Source organism: Choristoneura fumiferana, chromosome Z (genome assembly GCF_025370935.1).
Source record: "Choristoneura fumiferana chromosome Z, NRCan_CFum_1, whole genome shotgun sequence".
Classification (NCBI taxonomy): domain Eukaryota; kingdom Metazoa; phylum Arthropoda; class Insecta; order Lepidoptera; family Tortricidae; genus Choristoneura; species Choristoneura fumiferana.
In genome coordinates this window covers 39018268-39045586 of record NC_133472.1, presented here as the reverse complement: position 1 = coordinate 39045586, position 27319 = coordinate 39018268, and the positions used below count along the sequence as shown (strand labels likewise).

At 37.0% G+C, this 27319-nt stretch overlaps 1 protein-coding gene across 1 annotated transcript; it reads right to left on the bottom strand.

Moving 5' to 3' along the window:
- Positions 1-149: 149 nt before the first annotated feature.
- Positions 150-25761, bottom strand: miple1 (midkine and pleiotrophin 1). The gene is made up of 5 exons (XM_074099583.1): positions 25651-25761; positions 14827-14959; positions 8426-8563; positions 2213-2374; positions 150-423 (listed from the first exon to the last, which is right to left on the bottom strand). Exons 1-5 carry the CDS (start codon positions 25654-25656, stop codon positions 404-406), a joined length of 459 nt encoding a protein of 152 aa, XP_073955684.1. The 5' UTR covers positions 25657-25761; the 3' UTR covers positions 150-403.
- Positions 25762-27319: the final 1558 nt, after the last annotated feature.

Sequence of the window (27319 nt, the reverse complement as noted above, 5' to 3'; positions counted from 1 at the left end):
CTGTGAAGTAATTCAAGCACTGGGCCCGCGTGGGAACTACGGCCCAAGCCCTCTCATTCTGAGAGGTGGCCTGTGCCCAGCAGTGGGACGTAAATAGGCTGGGATGATGACTGAACACGATAATGAAAGGATTTCAAATAAAAAGTCAATTAAGTACTTAATAATTTATTTTAATATCAAAGACTTACCAGTGATAATAAAATGAATAGGTACTATAATATCAATACATTTCAAATATTAAGATATACTCGTAGATTGTACTGTAATATTGCAGCTAAGTTGGCATACACCAATGAAACTCGTAAGAAACAGCTGAGCAATTGTGTCAATCTAATTTGGCACTATTACATAAATTAGAACCAACGAACAAATATTAATCTAACAGAACGACGTCCCCCGACGCTTACTGACGATTCCGGCGGCCTGCGAACCAAAAACAAGCAATCAGAACAGATATCGGATTAATTTTTGCTAAAAAAAAAACATTCATAACACGCAACACATGCACTACGGCAGGGTTTCTCAAACTTATGGCTCCACGTACCCTTGTTAAAGTTTCTAGACGACAGCGAACCCTAACCTCCCCAAAGAAAGTAATAAAACTGGCTGTTGGAGAAACCAAGTTTATTTTTATTTCAATCATCATGATAATATAATGTATATTATTTATTTCAATAAAAGGTAACAAATATAGGTAAGCATCGTCTTGCCAACGAAAATACAAACTGAAACGAACAACAACAAATAAGTAACAAATTTGGAGTTGAAATAAAAAATACAAAAAGACTCCAAAAACCAATCTTAATCATCTTGCCAGCCTTGACCATCACGTAAAACTTGTCGCGAACCCCCTACCGTCGAATAACGAACCCCTAGGGGTTCGGGTAACCCACTTTGAGTAACCCTGCACTGCGGCATACATTATCAAATGAACAGAAAAAAACTAGTCAAGTGCGTGTTGGGCCACAATGTAGCAAATATATTAAGTTTGGATTGACCGCTACGGGATCCTTTCGGCTGCCATAATTTTATAAGTCATAATGTAATTTTGTCATAATCATAATTTTCCTGTAGAACTCTATAGGTTAGGTTAGGTTTGTTTTATAACAATCTGAAAAATAAATGGTTTCAGAGGAAAAAAGAGTTATGACAAACATTACATTATGATAAACATTAGATTAGACGAGTCGTTTTAAGATAGCGATGAAGACAACATCCAAAAATCCTTAATTACTTTGTGTAGGTATGTCTTTTTTGTATAATTTAAATTTTACAGCGCATTGTTTTTTACTGTAATGTTATAATTTATAGTGACAAATAAGTATAAGTACGTAAATAAATTATGACTAACTATTTTCGATCAGTCGATATACATAGACCCGACTGCTACTCGTTGTCACTTGTAAGTATAGGTAGAGTCATTCACGATGACGCGTGCCGTGGTTCTTATTACAATGTCATTAATGGCTAATTTTGACAAAATCACGCGTCTTCGTGGATGGCACTAGGTATAAAGTAGTAAGTAAACTGTGATAACTTTTATTTTGAATCCATAAAGATTTTTCAATCATACGATTTAATCTAAAAGAAGTTAAAACTTAAAACACTCATACACATTTATTTATTTTTTATTAATTAAGAATTACAGCATTACAGTAAAAAGACAATTTAAGTACTACACACAATAATAAAAAAATTAAAATATAAGTTATTTAGGGATTTTTATCCTAAAAAAAATTAAGACCATGGCTTAAGATGGACATCTTGGGTAGGGAGATGTGGAAGTCAAGCCTTTGTCCAGCAGTTGAGCACAGTTATGAGCTAAATATAATAATAATAAAGGCTTATTATTAATAATAAGGCTTTTAAATATGGAAGTTGCAGGCGAAGAGTCAAAAAACCCAATTAGATGGCATTCATTTACTTAAAGGCATCGTCCTAATAGAACGCAAATGCGCGATCATCGTAGGTTCACGCATTCGCGCTCTATTAGGACGATACCTAAGGTCCTGGCCAATGCGATGCCAGCAATTGACTAACTCCTGGAGGCTGCGTCCACCGCACCGTTCGCGCTTCTTGCTCACGCGGCGCCGACACGGCATGTTCGCTGTGTCATCTAACGCAGCTCGGCTGCGATGTCGCTAGATTAGCGATCCGTAGACGTAGCGTACATAACAAGATCCTTAATAATGATTTATACTGTTTAACATACCCTTATCTTTAGAAGCCTTGATCTGTTTGTTCTTATTGCACTTCTTGGTGATGCGCCTGCTCTGGTCGCAGGTGGGGTCACTGTTCGCCTTGAGCATATCAGTTCGCGACATCTCGCCGTTCGGACTGCACTCGCTCCAAGAGGACTTCTCGTAACGGCAAGCTGAAACAAAAAACGGTCAAGTGCGAGCCGGACTCGTATATGGACGGTTCCGTCTGTCCGTACAATGTTTTAAAAACAGTTCAGTATTAATAAGTTTTTGTTAAATATTCTAATATTTAAGTTTTTTGCTGACAGTACTTTTGCCCCTGGTTACCAAAGTGCCCGTCAAGATGAATCAAAGTAGTTCAAACAACAACATAGGGTCACTCGCGTTGCCCTTAGCAACTGCCGGCTGTCACCTTGGCAGCCTAGCAACGCCTAACAATACCTACCAACCATAATAAGCTGAAAAAAAAAACACGTTTCTTGTATGAATAACCCCTTTCATTTTTATATTTATTGTATTTTTAGTATTTGTTGTTATAGTGGCCATAGTAATACATAATCTTTGAAAATTTCAGGTGTCTAGCTATTACGGCTTAAGAGATAGAGTCCTGTGACAGACGGATGGACACCTTAACATTTCGTGGCCCGAGAATAGCGTTCCATCTAAAGCCTTGTCCACACATGTCGGACAAATAGAATTGTACAGGTAGCAATTTATTATAAGGCCGTAAAACGAACAAGTTTGAAGTGATAAAAGCAATTTTCGGTTAATTTATTCGAGATCAAAATCAAAAAATCTTTATTCATTCTAGGCTCCAGAACAAACACTTGTGATATGAATGTCAAAAATCTACCACCCGTTCGGAAAAATTACTGATGACAAGAAACCTGCAAGAATTTCAACGTTTATATTTGACGACCAGATGGCCTAGTGGTTAGAGAACCTGGCTCTTAAGCTTGAGGTCCCGGGTTCGATTCCCGTGTCGGGGCAGATATTTGTATGAAAATTACGAGTGTTTGTTCTCGGGTCTTGGGTGTTTACTATGTTATTAAAGTATGTATCTATCTATATAATTATGTTTATCCGTTGCTTAGTACCCATAACACAAGCTTAGCTAAGCTTACTTTGGGACTAGGTCAATTGGTGTGAATTGTCCCGTGATATTTATATATTTTACTTATTTATTTATTTATATACCATGTTATTTTTGATATCCGTTAACTTTAAGGGGACAATCTATAGGTCAAATGAAGTTAATTTAGCTAATACACAAGTGGCCTAACTCTTACTGTTTAAAAGATAATCAAGAGTTAAGATAAGTAATTACTAGCAGTAAAACAGCGTAAAGGTCCTTAATTTATGATTTTCCTTCAAAGTTTTTAACTAATCCGTGTTTAATTCACACAATATTTAGCAAAAAAAAGTTAAATATGTGGATTTTTTTGATGGCTCTCTTATGTGTCACGTCAATGTCACTAACAATGAACGTGAAGCTAATTTATTCAAGAAAAAAAAAATTTTGTTTCCATTTTTTTTAATTTTGTGACGAAGTTAATTATCAGGTAGTTCATATCAATGAACTGAATTGTCGGCCGAAGTTAACGGACATCAAAAAAACGGTGTAGTTCTATTCCTTTAAGATCGTTAATGCTCATAGAACTGTCAGGATTTATAAAGTTAACTTAAGTAATCCCGCGTAAGAGCCGATTCAGAAAGCGGACCGCTTAAATTTAGTTCTATTCCAGAAATTAAATTAGCATTGCAGACAAAGAACTAACGAACTCCCGTAGCAGTTAAAAGAGGAAATTCTATTTAAATTATCTTTAGCTCTTTAATCAAAGCGGAACGGTGGCAGGTTCCATCCAATGCTTTTATCATCGCATTGCAGGAAAAGATTCGTTTCAGGGGGGCTACTATGAAATTCGAAAATCGAAGTTCGTACCGTACCTACCGTCCCTCTCACTCTCATAATATATAATATTAGCGGCAGCGGGACGGCAAGATACGAAGTTCGAATTTTGCACTTCGTAGTATAGGGCCAATAGTTCAGTTAGTGTAGATTAATAGGTACAGTCAACATCATAAATAAGTGATCCCTTTTTACCTTGTCACTTTAACGTTATGTTTGAAATGCCATACGAAGTCATGTAACGACTGAAAGCGACCCACTACAAAAGTGATGATCACTTATTTATGACGTTGACTATACGACAATGTCCGTTTTTAGTTCTATGTAATGTATAGAAAAGAACGCAACGGAGTTGAGACCAAGCGTCAGGCACTTCTATGGGTTATTATTCAATGACACGGTAATACTGTAAATACCAAATAACAACTTCTGAATTTCGTTTAAAATTGTATTTTTAGTGGTTTGTTTTTCGAAAAATCTATACTTGTAACTATCCCGCGAGAATTATGCAAAAATCCAAATATGCTTTTATTTGCTTAAAAGTTGTTCAAAATACTCATGTTTTCCTCATTGCAATAACGATCTACCGCCAAATGGCTCACGATAGCGACGTCTTGCTCGCAAGACGTCGGAACATGACTGAAGTTAACTGCTTTAGCACCAAATAAAATTTGCAATTTTGTTAAAAGTATTCAGTATTCATTTATTTGGCAAAAACATAAAACATAAGACTTATAAATACTAGTACTTACAGAAATTATGCACCCTGGTAGGGTATAGCCACAATTGTTAGATTCCCACATACCTGCCTAAAAACTACTTAAAAAATACTAGACTAAAAAATATATATATCTCTATTATTGAAAATGCACAAAGTTAAAATATGTATTAGGTATGGCACGATAATAATTTGTTTCTACCTAAATGTGTATTAATTTAATATAATATCACAACAAATTTATTTCTAAAACTATCTAAGTATCTATTCTGTGGTAAAACGCACCAAGTTGTGATATCTCTTTTTAATACCCGATTTAGGCTTGTTTAAGAAACAAAGCCGATAGTGCTGTCAGATATAAGCCGTTTTAGTAAGTACAATGTACAATAACTAATTTTATGTCAATTTTGATTTAGGCCCGTTTATTACTAAGCGTGCGAAATTTATAATGTTAGTAGGATGTCACACGAGTTTCTTTATCTGTGTAATCTTGAATTGGGTTCGTGATTTAGGGGCTATTTCACCACCCATTGATTAATTTTAACTCACGGATAAATGTGACTCCGTCTCGGTCTGTTCGAACAAAACAAACAGAGACGGCATCATATTTATCCGTCAGTTAAAATTAATCAATGGGTGGTGAAACAGTCCCTTAGTTTCAACAAAATTCTGAATTCCTAAATACTTAAATCCTAAATTTTAGCCGACTGACTCCAAAATGAGTTAATGTATTATTATCGTCCAGTATGGACTGAGATTGAAACACTAATTTCGCATCCCTTCAAAATTTTACTCTGTAAATATTTATTCGAACACTGCAATTGAGCACTACATTAATTCCTGGAAAAACCAAACAATTTACAACACAATCGGACGACAACTCCGCAAAACAAATGAAACGTTACAAACTCTCTTGTTTTTTATTGCAAGAACGAGGGATTGCCGTACTAGTACCGGGAGCTATAACTAAAACTAGCGCTAAAAAAAACCGGCCACGTGCGAATCGGACTCGCGCGTGAAGGGCTCTGTACCATCTATAACATTCATTAGACATTAGCAAAAAGCGGCAAATAAATCACGTTTGTTGTATGGGAGCCCCCTTAAATATTTATTTTATTCTAAATTTCAACTATCTAGCTATCGCGGTTCATAAGGTACATCCTGGTGACAGATGGACGGATGGACAGCGAAGTCTTAGTAATAGGGTTTCCGTATTTACCCTTTGGGTACGGAACCCTAAAAAGACAAGTTTGAAAATAAACAAGCTCTATGGTCCCTTATCAGAGCTGGCCGTGTTTACTTGGTAATATCAAAAATGAAACAAGCTGCTCGTAGGCTCATTTTATAAGTTAAACGGCATTATTTCCGACTATTGTCCGGAATAAAACAATGGGAATTGTTTCTAAGGAATTAAAACTTGCTCGAGCAGAGACCGGAGCTATTTTAAATGCGATTGTATTTAAGATTTCGATTTAGATCGAGATCTGGTTCCGAGTATTGAAAGGGGTATATAAATGGCAATTGTTTTGATAGAACTTCCACGTATAAACATCGTAAGTTACCACTAATTTAAGGGGGCACCGAGTTTCTAGCGCTAATCAATGTTTTTTTTTTTAATTTATTTACTCATTTATGTTATACAAAAAAGATTACAATTATACTTCGCCAAACTGCAAAACAGTTTGTTGGCGAAAACTACATGTGGAAACTTATGTGGAAATGGGGGAAGAGGGTATGAGGATAGGGGGCATTGCCATCTATGTGCTAGACTGCATGTCTTTTACATCAAAATGGCACAAAATTAGTTCACAGTGCGGTTTTGTGAACACTTCACTATAAAGTTTGTTGACGTCCGTGACAGGGATTATGTCAAAGTAATATTGATGATTGATGCGCTGCGCGTTTTGTTCTAAACAGCCAGTCTAGTAAGTAGCAAGGTACAAAGATGTCGATGATAGAGGGGAAGTGCAGCGACTCAAGATAGATTTGTCAGAATGCGCGTGTTTTTCGGTATTTTCTTCGTGTAACTACAAATACATATTTTAAAAATGCTGTATGTGGTAAAAAACATTTAGTTTTCTTATCATTCTAAAACTCGTGATCTGCCACGCTATATTTATGCCGTAGTCATGTTTCTACAGTGTATGATTTAAGCCAAGTGGCAACACGGCAACATGCAGTGAGCAACTCAGCAACACGTTGATTCAACAATGTTGCTCAACAAATGTTTACCATTAATAGGGGGGCTTTCATAGTGTAAATTTTCAATTATCTCACATATGAGTTTCAAAACTAAAGCTAAGAATGGAATGATACAGCAAGGGATTAAATTAATGCAATAAATGAGCTGGAAACTCGGCGCGCTCTTAAGAACTTTAGAGACTCACTAATTAGAGTGTCCTGGATACAGAGAGAGAAAGAGGTTTATTCATACAAAAAAGCGAGAAGAGTTAGTCTTGTGGAAAAACGTATCTAAGGGGCTGTTTCACCATCCATTGATTAGTGTTAACTGATGGTTAAGTGTGGTGCCGTCTGCGTCTATTCGAACAAAACAAATAGAGACAGCATCACATTTAACCGTCAGTTGAGTGCAATATCATCGACGTACGTCAGCTGAAAGACGACCTTTGCTGGGCATAGGTCCCCAAAAAACGTCAAAATCATAGGTCATGCGACGGCCGGATGCATCGGACTTCTATGACGGATACTTAATTTGAATACATATTTTAATTATCGATCTAAAGGAAAACTAGACTGGCGGTTAGGTGTGATGCCGTCTCTATTTATTTTGTTCGAATCACATTTAACCGTCAGTTAACACTAATCAATGGATGGTGAAACAGCCCCTTAGCGTATTAACTTTTGCAGGGGCGCGCCAAAGTTCGCATAATTTTTCGCAAGTCATAATGTAATGTTTGTCATAATTTTTAGGGTTCCGTAGCCAAAATGGCAAAAACGGAACCCTTATAGTTTCGCCATGTCTGTCTGTCTGTCCGTCCGTCCGCGGCTTTGCTCAGGGACTATTAATGTTAGAAAGCTGTAATTTTGCACGAATATATATGTAAACTATGCCGAAAAAATAGTAGGTACAATAAAAAAAAAAAAAAAAATTTTAGAGTACCTCCCATAGACGTGAAGTGGGGGTGATTTTTTTTTTCTCATCCAACCTTGTAGTGTGGGGTATCGTTAGATAGGTATTTTAAAACCATTAGGGGTTGCTAAAACCATTTTTCGATTCAGTGTTTTGTTTGCAAAATATTCAACTTTAAAGTGCAAATTTTCATTAAAATCGAGCGCCCCCCCCCCTCTAAAATCTAAACCGGTGGGTGGAAAAACTTGAAGAAATAAACAAAAATAATTTAATTTTTTATTTATGAGGTCATTTCTAAATAACTGACACTGCCAAGTCCGGACGCAATCATGGCAAAGGGCCAAAAATTCTGACATGTCAGGGTAAATCCTGACGTATGGCAACCCTAGCCTAGGCAAAAAAAAGTCTCACCCAGGAGCATAGATGGCTAAGGCCAGCCCTGTTAGCTAGGTTATTTAAAGTAGTGAAGATTATAATAAGCGTGGTACATCACTGAAACCCCTCACCTTTCTTGCACTTCTTCTGTATGGTCTTGGTGCGTTCGCACGAGGCCGGGTCCCCCTTCTTGAGCGTGAGCGTGCGCGCGCGCACGTTTGTCTTCGCGTCGCACTCAGACCACGCGCTCTTGGAGTAGCGGCAGTTCTCTGTTAACAACGAAACAAATGTTACCAAGGCGCGAGCCACACAGAAGAGACGTGGACGGGGGCGCGTCGCGGACTGGGCGGACACGGGGCGAGGGCGTCTCCGCCTCGTCTCTTCTGTCTGCTTTGGACCGCGACGTTTCTATATTATTTAGTATGAAAACTGATTCAAGAGGCGCCGGGTCTGCGACGTGCTAGCGTCCCACGTCTCTTCTGTGTGACACGTGGGACAAGGGCGCGTCACGGACGGGGCGAAGAGGCGCAGACGTCGAAGCGTCACGTACGCGCCGCGTCTCTATACGTTTCTATACATTTAGTATGAAAACTGATTCAAGGGGCGCCAAACTGCGACGCGCCCTTTTCCTTATTGTTGATGACTTACACCTGTCACTTAGCCTTATACTTAGCATACTACGTTCCATACTGCGTTGGCAGGTTATTAGTTTCTGACTGATTTTGCTTGTACAAGGCCAAGTTTGACACCCATAAGTGAGGCATGTAAGTATACACGAGTTGTACAGTTTACTTTTCACATGCATGGGAATTGTCTCGTTTTTAAATATTTCTTTTAGCGACCAGTAGCGTTTCCAAGTGTTGCTTAGCTTCTATCTATTTCTTTCGAGTACGTCCTTTATGATATTAGTTGCCCCAAATATATATATTCATCAACATATTCTATCGTCTCTTCTCCTATTTTTACGTTTTCTTGATTGAATTTGTCAATATTTTTGTTTTAACTGGATTCATGGTTAGTCCTGCTTTTCTGCTTTCAATATCTAGTTGTTGCAACATAATTTGTAATATATCTGGCCTTTCTGCAAATAGTACAATGTCGTCAGCGAATCTCAAATGGTTTAAGTTTTTGCCATTTACGTTTATTTAGTAGTCTTCCCAGTCTATATTTTGAATAATATGTTAAAACAGCTGTTTTTTGGTGAGTGTGGATCTCCTTGCCTTACGCCTCTCTGAATACTAAATTCTTCTTTTGCCTTTCTAGTTGTACTATTGCACTGGAGTTTCTGTAAATTTCTTTTATGATTCTTATGTACTTGCTTTCTACGCCCTGTTTCTTTAGTGTCTTCCATATAAAGTCGTGTCTCAAAGAGTCAAAGGCCTTGTTATAGTCTACGAATGCCATGTAGTATTGTTTGTTATATTCATTTAGTTGTTCAACAACAATACGAGCATATAGTAAACATTATTTAACAGAAACAGTACCTGCGTGGGTATAATAGGTATAACCTCGTAAAAAAATCCAAGAAAAACCTTTAAGATAAGTATTTTAGTCATGAAACCCATAAACCAGAATGACTATTAATTAACTACAAAGTAGAGTAGTCGATAACTAGTCTACTTTACCAAGGTAAAATCTGAACGTTAACTTATTGTTTTAACCTAATTGCTTCGGTAAAAATATGGATAAAAGAAGATTTTTAGAAACACATTTTGAAAGAAATTTCTATTGCTCTTATACTAATTTACTTATATTAGGGTCAATCAACTCCTAAAGTGCTGTTATTCTGTCCCGTGAATTAGGAGAAATCTAGGGCTACGATGCAAATTACAATTCAGGGCTTTTCAAGGCTAAAGTGAATAGGCTGTTACTGAACCAGTGAGATACACCTATGGCCTCATCTACACATTACATCAGGTGAGATAATGGTCAATCATGCAGTTTTGATGTAAAAACAAACAATGATACAGTTGCTTAGAAAAATATTGGTAATTACTACTAGCATGCCTAGAAGATGGCCCATGAAGGAATTGGCTTATAATTTAACGTTTTAAACTTTCGTGATTCTCACTCATAGTCAAAATACCACAAACGGGACTTATCACGCTATTATTACACAAGTAATATTTACCTCGACGTTTCGGCAACGTTACAGTTGCCGTGGTCATGAGTAGACTGAAGTGTGGGGTGTCAAGTCTGCCTAGCAGCGCGAGTTCTTCGAACTACCCGCACTTGATCACTAATAGTGCCGGCACTCGTATCACGAACTACCCGCACTTGGTCACTTTTATTAGTCACCCTATCACACCGACACACAACACTAACAACGTCCGATCGTCCCTCCGAACATTCATCCCGACGCCGACACTTATTAATAACAGGATTCCACGAAGATGAAAGCTTATACCCATCGTCCCGGTTGAAATTCTTATGCTTTTTTATTTCAACCGCTTCACGTACCATTCTACTAGGCAGCTAGGCAGCCCACACTTCAGTCTACTCGTGACCACGGCAACTGTAACGTTGCCGAAACGTCGAGGTAAATATTACTTGTGTAATGATAGCGTGATAAGTCCCGTTTGTGGTATTTTGACTATGGCTTATAATTGCCGCAACTCCCAGCTTTTGGGGTTTGTACCTAATTAAATCACACTTTTATGAGTGCCCCAGGAGACATTGCCGTGGCAACGAGCTCATTTAGGTATATTTACCTACTAGTTCTGAGGAATTGTCTCTTCAATGGGAGCATACATAGATGTCGATGAATGGGAGCGAGATTTTGTCTCAATTATAATCGCAAACGGCCATGTTAGAGTGGGATAGAACTCGGTCGCGATGTCACACGCGTATACGCGCAGAATACACCCAGTGCAACATTGCAGCGAGTTGGCTCAAAATAAACGCGCACATGTGCCGGCAGTGGTTGCGGGGGCGGCGTAAAAAATAGGTTTATAACTCCCTAGAGCGATTAACGTGGCTCGTTTTCAGTTGAATTATGATCTTACTAGACTTCACCCGCGGTTTCGCACGCGTAAACCATTAGACTGGCAGTGGAATTGACTGTGAAACAAACTAAAATACCTGCGGAATTTACCAAAAATTACATCGTGGTTCTCATTGACGTGGCTCTATAAATAGACGTGCCAAATTTTATGACTCTAACCTTTGACTCTACCCAGTGGTTGTGATTTTGAGATTTTTTTCCCTATCCCATGATAATATCGGGATAAAAAGCTTTTTGTTAACTGTAGTTGCCTTGCTATCCAACCTACATATGTATACTTAAAAGTAACACGTAAGTGGATCAAAATTAACTTGTTAGATTGGAAACAAAATATAGGTGAGGCTTAAATAGTAGCTTGTAAAAAATACGTCACGCATTCACCAAACAACAATACAGAGGCTCTATAGATAACCGGGAGAGTGCTGTTGTCTCACTAGAGTCGTGAGTTATGTTGTTATCAAAAGGGAGGACCATATTTAGGTTTCCGAAAGACAAAACTGTCTCAAAACACAGACATTAGTTGCCCCGGGACGCATATTTGCCATAATTAATTTCAGATATTGCAAAATATTCACAAAATTATTCTAATTAGAAATAAACCCGCGTAGCTCACCCAAAAACTATGAGATTTGACATTTCGGAGACCTCACGCTACACTAGCGCCTCTAGTGGCGAATTCATACGCGATAGCCCTCATTGGATCATCATGATCACACTTAATTAAAATCAAAACTTAACTTTTCTTTTTTTCTAACAAACTTAATATCGTAAATTCAATGTACGCCATCCTAGAACCCAACTGACGTCGCCTGTCACGCTACAAATATCAAACATTGCTTTACATTGCTTCTTCGAATAAAGTTTAAAGTGTAATAAAAATAAAAAAACGGTTTTTTTTTTAAGTCATTGAACTAATGTTGTTCAGTTTGACGAGTAGGATTTATGTTTTAATTATTTCCTGTGTTACAGGCCACATCCGGTATATTGTAATTTTCTCATAAAAAAATTAGGCCAATAACTTCAGTTAGTGAAAGTAATTGAAATATGGCTTTTGTGGAATAAAGACCAAAATAATAAATAAATTCGTGCTAATTTAATTGAAACAAAAAGCTAAGAAAGAGATTTATTTAATTAAGTAAAACGACACGATTGAATTGATGACTGGTTCCGTGCAACACCAACACATGTGCAGTTTCTGAGAATTTTATACACACATGTAGCGTCCTTTTAAACTGACTTCAAAAAGATGAGGTTATGATTATCAGTTTGACCTATAGGTTTAAGTTGTCTTTTATTGTATTTTATTAATTTTGACATTTTATAATTAAACAGTTTATTTGTTTGACCTGTAGAACGTAATATTATCAGAATTGCACAGTTTTTTTTTAAAAGACGATGTAGACGTTTCAAGTAAATATTATGTTTAGGCATTCTATAAAATATAACGCCTTTATCTGAAAAATATTGTATCACACTAGTGGTACTGGCATTACAAACATCGACTCAATCTTCGACTTCGGGACTTCATAAATTCTCGCTCGTAATTCTTTATTTACCGCCCTTAAGATACAATGTATTATTAAAGACAAAAAATCTAATTTTAAACCCCAGACGCAAAAAGAGGGGTGTTATACGTTTCACCGCTATGTGTGTCTGTGGCACCGTAGCTCTGAAACGGGTGGACCAAGGGTGGAAAATCAGGTTTTCTAGTAAGTACCTACAGTAAATTGAAAATTCATATGGTTTACAGAGTTTTTTTTATTAGAGCCATATCCCGCAGTTATCGAATAATGGTGTGAAATATCCTACCAAATAATGACAAATGTTAGGTATACTTAGGTACATACTTGTAAGGCTAGTAATAAAACACTGGAATAACTAAGTATGACAGTATGTTGTATAATAGCCCTGCACCAACAATTCAGGCAAGAAAAGCTAGACCACGCTTCAAATAGAACCTATTTCCCGGGACAAGGTTAAATGCTATTTTAGAGTAGGCTAGACAATACCAGTAATATAGAATTTCTAAATTAGACTTTGGAAATGGCTATTATAGACATCTGTTAGTTAACCTTGACCAAACGCGAGCAGTTCAAAGTTGAATTGAAAGTCAGCACAGTTTGCGACATAAATGAAGCAAAACATACAGCATGTTACATTTGCTTTATCATTCTCGACGTGCTCAGAATTATCGTGGTAGGACTACAGGCTACGCTGGAAATCGGAAAAGGGGTTATGAAAGAGCCCACAGTTGACACGTGCCTCACGAGGACGTTTTAGACGCAGTAATTATTGAGTTAACGTTTTTGTCTTTTTTGTATAAAGGTATTAAATAAACAGCTGTAAATATTTACTGATAGTTTGTCTTGGTTGTGGTGGAGAGCCACGCTAAAATATTAATTGGCGTTTGCTACATTCCTAACTTACCTTAGGACTGGAAAATATAACATGCTTTCAAATACAGTGTAATCGAATCTACTCTCGATTCTGAACAAAGTAGTGTCAAGTTTTCCGTTATTTAATTAACACCTTGTGCTGTGTGTAAATAAATGGTTCATTTACGTCCAAAAAATCGACATATGCTTTTTAAGAATCACCCGAAAAAGGATATAAATTAAGGAACATGTCAAAATAAATAAAATTTAAACAGAATAATGGTCAAAATACATAATTTAATGGTCATTTGATATCCTAATATGATTTTGGGTGAAACTTATAAGTATATAATATTTTATGTATATACAGATTGGTTTAGGTTAGGTTAGGTTTATTTTATAACAATTCTGTGAAATTGACAATTTCTGAGAAAATTGCATTACCATATCAAATGACCAAAAAAAAAATACTTACGACCCTATAAATTAAAGTAAAGACTACTATTCTGTAGTGGCCAATATGGTATTTGACAACTGTTCAATTTGCCATATCCTTTATATTATTGTAAAAATATAGATACATAGACAATGTTTAGCCAAGAGAAAAAATAATTCGGTTCAAAATTTAATTTAAAGCGATTTTTTTAAAAAATATCTGTTTCGTTTTTCTCTATGCAGCAAGTATGGCGCTACTTGCTTGTGACAGTCATTACATGCAAGTAAGTCTTTCTCTGTCTTATCTTGAAATTCAAACCTTTATAACTCTATTATATATAAAGATATCTTAAAAACTGATCTCTGTTCAATTCTCTCTTCTTCAAATCTTGTTTTAATTTATAAAGTTAATAAAAAATAGCCAAATACCGTATTCCATCAAGCCAGTACATGCATTACCCATTTCTCATCCCGTTGAACATTAGTGAACCGTCTCGGAATTATTAATAACGGGACAGATGAGGTTTTCTTGACAGGTGCAATATCATTTGGTAAAATGAATCATTAGTAAAAAAAATGTTGGTTAGACATTAGTGAACCATTCCGAGATTATATAAATCACGGGACAGATGAGGGTTTTTTGATAAATGAAATATCATTTGGTGAAATGAATAACTTGTAAAACTATACCTCCAGGAACAGCTGTAAGGGCACTGACCTCTGTTTTTGGCACCCCGCTCGCTGCGTATGAGCACTTCATGTTCGCTCTCCTCCCACACCTCGCCGCCGGCGGACGCCACAGCCAGCGAGAGCAGCACTAAGCTGCACACCAGCCACATCCAGCGCTTATTCTGTCAACAAAAGGCAGTGATGTACAGTTACCAGCACCAATATCTGACACAATAAAGCGTGTATAAATATCTGATACGACTTTATTTCTAGGGCCGGTAGAACGTGTTAGATATTTTTGCACGCTCCACTGTGGCAGGTATTAATGCAGGTGACTGTACAGCCTTAATATTAAACGTATCCGTTATGAAGTACAGTCGGCATCAAAAGTGGCGGATCACTTTATACTCTGTCGCATTGACACATTGACAATCTTGCATGGCGTTTAGTACGTGGCTGTAAAACGACAAAGTACGAAAGTGTATAGCTACTTTTGATGCTGACTGTACGTCATACCAATTTTAACCGTTCAGTCGAAGTTATTTTTTTTTAAATAAATCTAGGCTAACAAGCACTTTTGAATGTAAAAAGTCTACCACGCCACTCACCGGTTCGAAGAAACGTCTGTCTGAAAGAATCCGGCAAGAAACTCTGATTTTTTTGTTCATGTCTCACAAACCGCCTGACCCTTCTCCCCACCCCCCTATATGTGTGACGTTGTGCGGATGTGGATGACCCCTAATTTGATTTGACACAATATCTGCGATAGTATGAATGAAACTGTTAAGTATCAACTCTATAAAGCAAATGGGGCAAATAATGATTGTGATTCCTAAATATGTTTTGAATACCATCGCTGATGCCAAATGTAATAATTCGCGCAGCGTATAAATCATATCGCAATAGCATGTCAAATTAAAATTCAGCGTACAACACAGCGTATTTGTACGCGCGGGTTAAGCGCATTAAGTACATTTTCACGGAATATAACTAAGTAATATCCCAAAAATCTTACTTAATTATACCAAACCTAATGCATAATTTACGCAGGAAAAGCTTCGGCTAAAGGAAAAAACCGGCTAAGAGCGTGTCGGACACGCCCAAAATAGGGTTCCGTAGCCATTACGAAAAAAATAAGTAATATTTTTCTAAGGATTTCGTATTTTATACGCAATCTTCCCTAGTTTAGGTATATTTTATACCTTAGGCTGCTATTTACTCTTAAACTACTAATAATTCTCAAGCAAACTTAACCGTTATAGTTTTCCTTAAAAGTTTGATATACTTACTAACATCCTGAATTTTTTTAAGCTTTTCCATCCACCGATTTAGATTTTAGAGGGGGGGACGCTCGATTTTAATGAAAATTTGCACTTTAAAGTTGAATATTTGCAAACAAATCGCTGAATCGAAAAATCCAAACCCCTAATGGTTTTAAGAGACCTAACCAAAGATATCCCACGTAATAGGGTTGGGTGAGAAAAAAAATACCCCTACTATGGGAGGAATTTTTTTTTTTTAGTTTTTTTGTACCATTTTGGCGGCATAGTTAACATATATATCCGTGCAAAATTACAGCTTTCTAGCATTGATAGTCTCTGAGCAAAGCCGCGGACGGACGGACGGACAGACAGACATGGCGAAACTATAAGGGTTCCGTTTTTGCCATTTTGGATCCGGAACCCTAAAAAGGCTAGTTCTTTACACGTTGGCTGCCATGAGCGTCACCGGTGGGATCAAAGGATAAACAAATCAAAAGGCAATATTATCAGTGAGTAACATAAGCTATATGGGCCTATAAAGTTCCCACGGGACGCAAACAAAGTTGCGGGCTAGTCTGTAGATATTATAAAAGATGCGAGCAGGATTGCTAGGTCAGTATTTTTGAAACCCAAAGAGGACTAACTACCTGGTCATGTGGGAGTCTCTCTATCTATCAGAAAAGAAATCTGGAAAAATCCAGGATCCCGTTATTGGATTAACATGTAGGATAATATTGTTCCGCGGGGTAGCGATAAACGAATTCTTTGCAGACGAAATCGAGGGCATAAGCTTGTTTCAAATTCATTTTCACATAACCCTTCGGGGGCTATTTTGAAAAAATCTCCGTTGTGTCGGGCGTCCGGCTCCCGGTGCTTGGTAGGTAGGTGTCGTATTTCACTAATAAATATAAACCGTTAGAACTATATCTGGCTTGCTCAATCTTGCTAAATGTTTTCATATATAGACAAGGATGCCATTTATTAACGGCCGCGACAACACTATGGAAGAAGTTTCATTCTATCGTTACTCAAGTTTTACTGTGTAGTATCAATTCATTAGTTAGTAGTTTTTTACTGTATATTTTTGCTTTGTGATTCCCTCTTTCAAGGAATAGCAACTGCCTCTTTCATTTCCCTTTTTTTTTTCTTATTGAGAGAAATCGACATGACGCTGGCTCAATCGCAAAGTATAGCCAAAATTAAAAAAAAAAAAAAAAAAAAAGTTTGACTGTGTGACCGCTGCTGTGCGCTAGTATTTTTGACAACCTCGTATTGTATTATTATTTGATAGACTGATAGTCAAAGACTATAAAATGGCTTTGTTTCGTAAATAAATTAATATTTTACTCCATAAATTAGTGTTTTATACAATTCATTGTTATATTTCGGAGTTATTTTAGTACGTGACGAGAAAAATGTGGTAAACAGATATTTGATAATTACTAATTAAATTCACAGATATTGAATGGCATTCATATTTATTCAATCAGATATGTCATTTCTTGCTTAACCATCAGTGTAAAACTTATATAAAACATTGAAATAGTTGTTTTTCGTGATGTTTTTTATAAAATCCGCGAATTCGCGAAATTAATTCGCGGGCGGCCATGACACTTAGCGATATTTTGAGATAGATCCGGGAGCCGGTCGATTGACACCCGAAAGGATAAATGTACAGATTAACTTGCGGTTTAATACATTCAACAAATGTAAAACTACCCTTTAATAAAAAAAAACATTACAAAACAAAGTGTTTTTGTGGTAAACAAAGCTACACGTAGGAAAGGTTAAACAAATCGTTTATTGGAGGAGCGGGGCCGCCCGGCATTCTACAAAAGCTTTGTGCAGATTTCATCTGAATTTCGGAGCGCTCAAGCATTCCGGGCTGGTGAACTATTCCGGTACGAAACCGATATGGACGTTAAAACAACTCTAACAGTTTTAAATACACGCGTTGGGCTGCGTCCACTGGAGTGGAGCGAGACAGCGGAACGAGAGAGGGTGTAATGCGAAGTGAAGTATCGGCCTATGAATGTCCATAGGCGCGCGGAGCTAGATAACGGAGCGGGTACATAAGTATAGTACCCGGCCATAAAGTTTGCACATCGGTTTTTGGAAAGAGATTCGGCTAATTTCGGCTTTGTAGAGCGTTGTCGCACACTACTTAGTCGTTGTACAGATGCAGTAGAGTAAGGACGCATTTGGTTCTCTATCGTTTGCCCGAATTTCATATGCCCGAATGTATCGTTTTCTAGAATTTTCATTTGCCATAAAGTAATTTATTACTGAAATAGTAACTTCTTCAGAGTTGATATTAAACTAACCTAACCTAACCTCCTGCATTCTATATGATGACATTTAAAAAAATCTTGAAAGCAGCACGGTTCTTTGGTATGGCAAGTGAAATTCGGGAAAATGAAATTCGGGCAAGTAAAGGTAAACGGACGCATTTAGATGAAAATCCATACTTAATAATAATACGAAAGTGTGTTTGTCCGTTTTTCGCGTCGAAAAGGAGCGACGGATCGACGTGATTTTTGGCATAGAGATAGTTTATGGGCCAGAGAGTGACATAGGCCAATATTTAGCCCGGAAAAATGCACAGCTCCCGATAGAACAGCGCGCGAACCGAATCCCACGCGAACCAAGTCGCGGGCAAAAGTTATTATATAGTAAAAAGTTGTTTAAACCCCCCATAAATTTTATACGAATGGCATCTTTAGGAAAATGAGGGAACTATATTTTTTCTGTAAGTCGCAACCTCAAATAGTTAAATAACTAAGTCAATAAAGGTGCAGTAATTGTTTTCAAACTTTTTGACTCAAGGGCCACACTGCACTTAATGTAAATTCATGCGGGCCAAGACTTTGGCTGGTTATGGGGGTAATACATTAGTTAAGTAGACTTAGTCTTCAGAGGGTACCTAGATACGAGTAACGCTTAAGGCACTTGGTGTTGATTATGTTCATGAGTGGCTATCTATGATTATGACCAATTACCGTCAGTGGCGGGTCTTATAAAACTCTCTCGCTTTCTTTCCGCGGGCCGGATTAGAGGGGCTCGCGGGCCGAACTTGGCCCGCGGGCCGTAGTTTGGCGACCCCTTATTTTAATAAATACGATGATTGATGGACGGTCGCCAGTATTCGAAAATCGTCGTGAACAGCCAATTGTCTTTTTCCGAAGACCTCGTAATGCGGAGCGGAGTTCCGGACTGTTTTTCAATCGCGGAGCTTCTGCGCTTCCCCGCTACTCTTCCTAACTCCGCTGACCGGTTTTGTATGATTTTTTAAGCTAAACACCAACTCCTTGTGCACAGGGTGGTCTTTTAGACGGTGAAAGTCCAGCTCTGTCTGGGCTCTACTTTTCGATCGTCCATAATGGATTTTTCGCGTATGCTCGCCGCCATCTCCTATAAAGCACCTTATACAAATTATGAAAACTAAAATCAAGTAAATAAAACCGGCCAAGAGCGTGTCGGACACGCCCAAGATAGGGTTCCGTTTAGCCATTACGAAAAAAATCAAGTAATATTATGTGCGATATAACACAATTAAAACACTTACTACAGTCTTAAAAACTATTACCAGAAAAAGAGCGTATCTTCATGGCACTTACGTCCTTTTGTTGAGAAGCGCAGTTTTTCGGCAATAACTCAAAAACGGTATATCCGATCATGTTGAAACCATTTGCATATTTTTTGGACAAACGGTTTACAAGATAGAGGGGGGGGGATACAATTTTTGCTACTTTGGGAGCAATCTTTTCAAAAGAGCTGTCGAATTATGTGCCACACGTTGACGAGAGTTAAACAAAAATCTGTTACGTGTATGGAGTGCCCCCCCTATAAATATTTATTTTTGTTGACAAGACATCTGTACTCCAAATTTCATTGATATGCATCTTGTAGTTTTCGATACGGACGGACGGACAGACAGACAGAGAGACGGACTTGACGAAACTATATGGGTTCCGTTTTGGCCATTTTGGCTCCGGAACCCTAAAAAGCTAGGACCTTTGGCCCTAGTGTCTTTGGCTACTCAACCCAAAAAAGCGGAGATTTTATTAATTCTATTGGTGGATTTATATTTCGCTCACCGCTCGGCGACTCGCTCCGCTGCACAGGCAGCCTATAACAACTCTACCAGTTTTACACTCGTTATGCCTTGTTAAAACGTTGGCCGGTTAATAGATTCGTTTTGTATTTTGCGTCGTTGTTCTTATGAACACAGGAATAAAAAAAAACTGTGGTATCTGTAGGGTTGTTACCCGCTTGCTCAACATGCCCTTCCCTACCCTACTGATTTGTGATGATCAATAAAAAATATTTATATTGTGCTAGCGTTTACCCGTGGCTTCGCGCGCGTAAATCATTAAAAACAGTAGTTGCATGAAACTCCGGGATTTTATTAAATTCTCATGGAAATTCCCTAAATTACATTGTGTTTTCATAGAAGTTAAATTATAACACCCATGCCAAATTTCATGACTCTAAACCCAGCGGCTGTTATTTCGAGATTTTATTTCTATACCGAGAGAATATCGGGACAAAAAGTTGCCTATATGTTATTCCAGATGTCCAGCTATCTACATACCAAATTTCATGACTCTAAGCCCAGCGGTTATTAGTTCGAGATTTTATCCCTATCTCGTGGGAACATCGGTATAAAAAGTAGCCTATGTGTTATTCCAGATGTCCAGCTACCTACATACCAAATTTCATGAATCTAAGCCCAGCGGTTGTTATTTTGAGATTTCATCCCTATTCCGTGGGAATATCGGGATAAAAAGTAGCCTATATGTGTTAACCCAGACGTCCAGACACCTACATAGCAAATTTTATGCTCCTAAGCCCAGTGGTTGTTATTTAGAGATTTTATCCCTATCCCGTGGGAATATCGGGATAAAAGTATTCTATGCTTTAATCCAGGTTATAAACTAACTTTTTGCCAAATTTTATCCAAATCCGGCTAGCCGTTTCAGTGTGAAGAAGTAACAAACATACTCACTCACTCACAAACTTTCACATTTATAATATTTAGTAGGATGATAAGCAAAAAAGCCACGTGAGTTTTATTGGTAAAACGTAAATACTAATAAATATTTTTTTTTTATATTATAATCCTTGCCTAAAAATGGTATTCTAATATAACATAACACAGTAAAAATTACTATCCATTTTCTACGTAGGTATTCAGATTAAAACGCAAGTACACTTTTGATTTAATTTTACCGATGAAACTCATAAGTAGCTATTAGGTACTATTTTTTACATAACATGACACAAGTATACTTTTGATTTAATTTTACCGATGAAACTCATAAGTGGCTATATTTTTTTTACTAGTATAAGAATTATAAAGGATCAACTATCACAAAAACCGCAATAATTAAAAGGACCGTATCAAAACAAGTTTGAAAAACACACCGCTAAATCACTTTATCACCAACAGTTTACCTACAAACGTCAACGAGAAACTAATAAATTAAAATGCGTTGCACCAGTCAATGACTTTCATATTATAACTTCACCGTTTATAATTATAACGCGGCCGGGTCACTTCCCAAGATAAACACGGCATAGCGGTCACTCTGTACCTTTTATGATCCGTAAATAATATTAAACGACACCGTTTGTCTGTCCGCGACGTATAAAAGCTTTTGGTGCGTACAAAGTTGATACCTGTCCAAAAGGGTTGCATCCTTAAAAAAGCTCGGGCTATTGTGCTGCCACAGGTTTATATTTACAGGGTGTGGCCGGTTCCTGGCGCAAATAATTATCAAGAGTTCTTTAGTACTCGTTCGTTTAGTTACTAAAGTACTCTACTAAACTTTAGTAGAGCACTTAATGGCCACTTGATAATAAAAAAAACTCTATAGACAAAGAGGCAGCACTGGGATGTAAAAAAACCTTCTTTAATAAAAATTTAACACAGAATAATAGTATAAGTTACTTTTATAGATACCTAACAATACTTAACATGTTTTTTTACTTAACATATCTTTTATTTTAGAATAATTGTTTTATATTTTAATTTTAATTTGCCGTTTTCTTCAAAATCAATCGTATTGTATCCCTTGGCGTATTGCCATACAAGTACAAAGGCAATGCCGCCAGCATTTCAAGTATTTAGACTTTTGTGACAATGGCTATGGGGTAATTTTCTATTTCAGAACACCTTTTATATAGTTATTAAATTGTTAAAAAAACTGATGGACATTGTGTTGCTATAAAATCAAGCTTAATAAAATCAAAATGCGTAACAGCACCGTTTTTTACAAAAAATTGACTAATAAAAACCATATGGAAGGCTACTTCAAAATTCGGAATACGTCTCGTACCTACCGCCTCTCTTACACTCTTATTGAATACAACTAACATGTATGGGCTGGCACGACATACAGTGAGTTACCGGCACTTTACTTTTTCTAAGGGGGGTTAAAGTAATATATTTCTGTAACTGTTTTGCAGGTGGTAGGACATTGTGCAGCAGCAGTGCACTTTTGTGTTTCGGCGTGGAGGGTAAGACAACCGGGGAAATTACTGGCACTTGAGGTATCCCATCTTAGGCCTCTAGGTTGGCAACGCATCTGCAATCCCCCTGGTGTTGCAGGTGTCTATGGGCGGTGGTGATCTCGTACCAGCAGAAGACCCACTTGGTCGTTTGCCATCCAGTGGAATAAAAAAAAACTAGACCATGAAATTTATTTAATTACTAAACTAAAATTCCCGATTTTGTTAACTTTCTAACAAAATTATAATTACCAGCAATGTAAAGCAAAGTAAATTGACAAAGTAAGTGTAAAATGACAGCCGACAGATACTTGATTATTATTACCTAACGATTTACTTTGCTGTACATTGCTGGCAATTATATTTTTGTTAGAAAGTTTAATAAAGTCTGAATTTTAGTTTATTAATTAAATTAATGTCATAGTTAAGTTACAGAAATACTTTACTTCAATCTCCCCTAAAAAAATCCTGGTTGCTGGTAACACACTGTATATTTATCCTACTAATATTATAAATGTGAAAGTCTGTTTGTTTGTTGTTACCTTTTAACGTATAAACCGCTGCACCGATTTACCTAGATGAAATTCGACATACTTTGAGTCCCGGGGAAGGACATAATGACGACCGGATGGCCTAGTGGTTAGAGAACCTGACTACGAAGCTTGAGGTCCCGGGTTCGATTCCCGGCCGGGGCAGATATTTGTATGAATAATACGAATGTTTGTTCTCGGGTCTTGGACTTTTAATATGTATTTATCTATATAAGTATCCGTTGCTCGTTTGAAGGAAAGTATATACTCGTATAGGTAGAGTCATTCACGATGACGCGTGCCGTGGTTCTTATTACAATGTCATTAATGTCTAATTTTGACAAAATCACGCGTCTTCGTGGATGGCACTAGGTATATTAATAATATTCAAGTACTTATGTTTATCCGTTGCCTGGTACCCACAAAACTATTCACACATATGACTTTTTATTACAGTTTTAAATGAACAAATTACATAAGATATATAATCACCTCAATAGTTATTAGCTAGAACCTGCGATACACTCGCATAAATTTTAGTTCTGGCAATTGAAGTCAAATTCTAAGTTTTCATAAAAAACATTTGTGTAAAAAGTCATGACTTAACTTTCCATTGTGCCGATTTTCATTTCGCACACAGGAAGTTTCGTAGAGTAACGTTTGGCATAATTTTCGTCATTTAGTCAGTTGGCATAAATTGATACGTAGATCAATCTTTGGTCGATTATTCATTTAGTAAATATTATTTGCTAATCGTTAGTCGGCAAAATAGTAAGCACACCAATGAAATACAAAAGTAAACTATACATGATGTTTTTTATCGGTAATCAGGTCGGTACCATTTTTTTTATAATTCTGTACCTATATGCTTGCGGAGCCGCAGAAATATAAAACCAAACTTTTTTTCTGTAATACCTATTTTCTGTTTCGGAAATAACTTTTAAATACAAAGTCACTGTCACCGTACAATGGCTTTAGTCTCTGAGCTTACAACCTCTTTCTAAAGCTTGGTAACTAACTAACAAGTGTTATAATTTGTCATTGTATGTGTGTGTGTAAATACTATACTGCATATGAAACACAAAAATAATACAAAAAGAAAACAAAACAAAAAGAGTGCAAAGGCGAACTTATCCCTAAAAGGGATCTTTTCAAGCTACCCTAAACTGGAAAGGAAAACTCAAAAATAGGCGAACAGTGAGAAGAAAGAAATATATAACATATAAATAAATTCACTATTATAAAGAGATAAAAATAAACAACAATTAGTATATATAGTATACGTACTACTGTAATTAGCTTAGTAATAATTTTGAAAAAAGTATATTTTAAAAATAAAAATTATCTTTACAAAATAAATTTACCTACGAACCGACCAAGATTCGAAGAAAGAGATTTAAAAATTCTAAAAACTAAATTGAACCTGTAACACGTAACTGTTTTGTTTACTTCATTTTCTAAAAAAAACAAACGACAAAATTATAAGTTCGACTAAAAAAACGCTATTTTCAAAGAAATGCCCATGAAACCTGCAACGCAACGCATAATACGCCCAATAATCGATCATCTTCACTCAAAACGCAATAGTCAGAAGAAAGTTTCTATATTCAGGATTGTAATTATGTACCTACCGCTATAGTTTACCCGCGGCTTCGCACGCTTAAACTATTCGATCTGGTAGTTTCAAGCACAGATGTTTCAAGTTTTTATCCCATACATCGTGAGAATATCGGGATAAAAAGTATTCTATGTTTTAATGCATGCTTTAATTAAACTAACTTTCTGCCAAATTTCATGCAAATCCGTCCAGCCGTTTCAGCGTGAAAGAGTAACAAACATACTCACTCACTCACAAATACTTTGCATTTATAATATAAGTAGGATTAGAACGTAGTAGTAACTGCAAATTCCCCGCTCAACGTCGGATAAACGTTAAGTCGGTAAATAACATCAATTCCACGAGATACAAAACAAAAAATGGTATCTCGGCGTCACAAAAAGATCTTGGATGCGTATGGATCAGCGCGCTAGAGAGAGACAATAAATTGCATAGCTGTACGCAAACAAACATCGTGTGTTAACATAACCCACACAAACAAAAACCTTCCCTTACCCTGATTGAGGATGGTGCTGCGCTTTACCTAGTCTATGCTACTAAATAATTTGTAATAGGTTTACCCTTTATAATTAGCTTAAGCAAATGTTAGCCTCCGAAACCGTTAACGGATTGAAATTTGTTTGCTAGTTAAACTACCTACTTACGTAGATGTTTTATTCAAGTTACACGCGTCATTGTTTACAGTAACTTTATTTCTGGGTTACTTCAATTTGTTTTAATCAAAAGTCATTTGTAACACAAATTAAAAATAATCTAAATTATGCCAAAGATTCCCGACTTCGTCTAAAACTCGTATCGATTTTCTTCACTCTTACTTTGCTCCCGAAACTCCAGAAAGTTGTCAACGTTCCAATAGCCGCACTTATATACACACGCGTACAGAACAAAGTTTGTAAAAAACAAATGAGGTGATTTGTAAGTTGAACAAAACAGGTTGGTCCCGAACTTACCTCCATGTCGCGAAACGGGCGCGATGCGGGAGAGGTACGGCGACGTCGTCCGGGGGTCGGGCGAAGAATGGCGCTATAGTAGAGCGCGCCGCCGCGGCGCACCGACACTCGCAAACAGGACTGCCTATTGATCTGCCTTTTGCACCCGGGTATGTACAGGAGCACGCATTCGCACCCCTCCCCACCCCTATCCGTGGCTAGGCAAGATTTATTGCTTTTTCCGGGAAGCGGATTCCTCTGTATGAGGCGACGTCAGATTTTTTCGCGAAGCGCGCAATTAACTTCTTACAAAATGTGCACTTAAGAGATGATTGGACATTTCTCGTCTCTGCTATGCGGGCTACTGAAACCCGGTTTATTAGTACGAGACTATTCTTTGTATTTCTACACGTACTTGTCCTGTATGATCATGTAATTAACATTCCACTTTTATTAAATCTCTGAAAGGAGAATTTAAGAGAGATGCCAATGAAATACGTAGGTATTAAGTGTCATGTCTTTATGTGAACATATCTTTCTAATAACTCCGGATTAGGATCAAAAATAAATTATAACAAAAAATTTAACCGACTACAAAAAACCATGAAAATATTTTTCTACCAGTCTGAAGTCGGTGCCTCAGCACGAGCCAGCAGGAATGGACCTACAGTCGTCTACTTCACCTACATGCGTTCTTATTTATTAGACTTCAATCACTCCTGCTGTCTCGTGCTGAGGTACCGACTTCAGACTGGTAGAAAATTATTTTCATCGTAATTTTGTAGTCGGTTCAATTTTTTGTTATAATTTTTTTTTCACGCTTTTTAGTGTAAATAATCTAAGATACAATATTTTAATGTCAACTGCTCGACACCTTTTACGAAAGATTGCTTTTTCTCATGCAGAGACGTTCATTATTGAGGAGTCCTGGTGCTGCACCACCCGTTCCATTTTACCATACGCATTACGACGAGCATAAATTGCTTAGCAACTGTGTTAAAGTGTACCTAATTGAAATTCAACCCGTGAAATACTTGTTATTGAGTAGTAGCTCTGTTGGTCAAATGTGGTCTTCATCATCAGTTCCACTCCACTAAATTATAATTTTCAAGAGCAAATGTACGAGTTACTGCTAAATATATCCAAATTACCATAGGTATCCCTACAATATTTGAAGAGTTCCCTCAATTTCCTGAAGATCCGATTATCAGATCCTAATTTGGTGGTTATGGGACCTAATTGAAGGCATTCCTAGACGAACGCAATTTTTTTTTAAATCGATTCATAAATGACGAAGTTCTGAGGTAACAAACATAAAAATAAAATAAAAAATACAACCGAATAGATAACCTCCTCCTTTTTTGAAGTCGGTTAAAAAGAGATGTTTCGATTTTAGGGATTTAGGTACTTAGGTAGTTTTGTTTTCTAATTTTTAAATAAGTTTGTATTGTAATTTGGTAAAGAATTATAGGTATCCGTAACTTTTTGGAGTTGAAATTTATTTCAGTGCTTAATTTTAAATGAGACCCACTGAAAAAAAGCGTTGCGGCTTGCCGCAACTTTAAGCTCAGTGGGGCTAAATTTATACTGTTTGAAGCTCATTTGTGTTTAGTATTTCCTTCTTATGTATTTTGCTGTGTATCGAATGTGTAAATCATTTTTTAAACGAGAAGGAAAGCCATGAACAGAT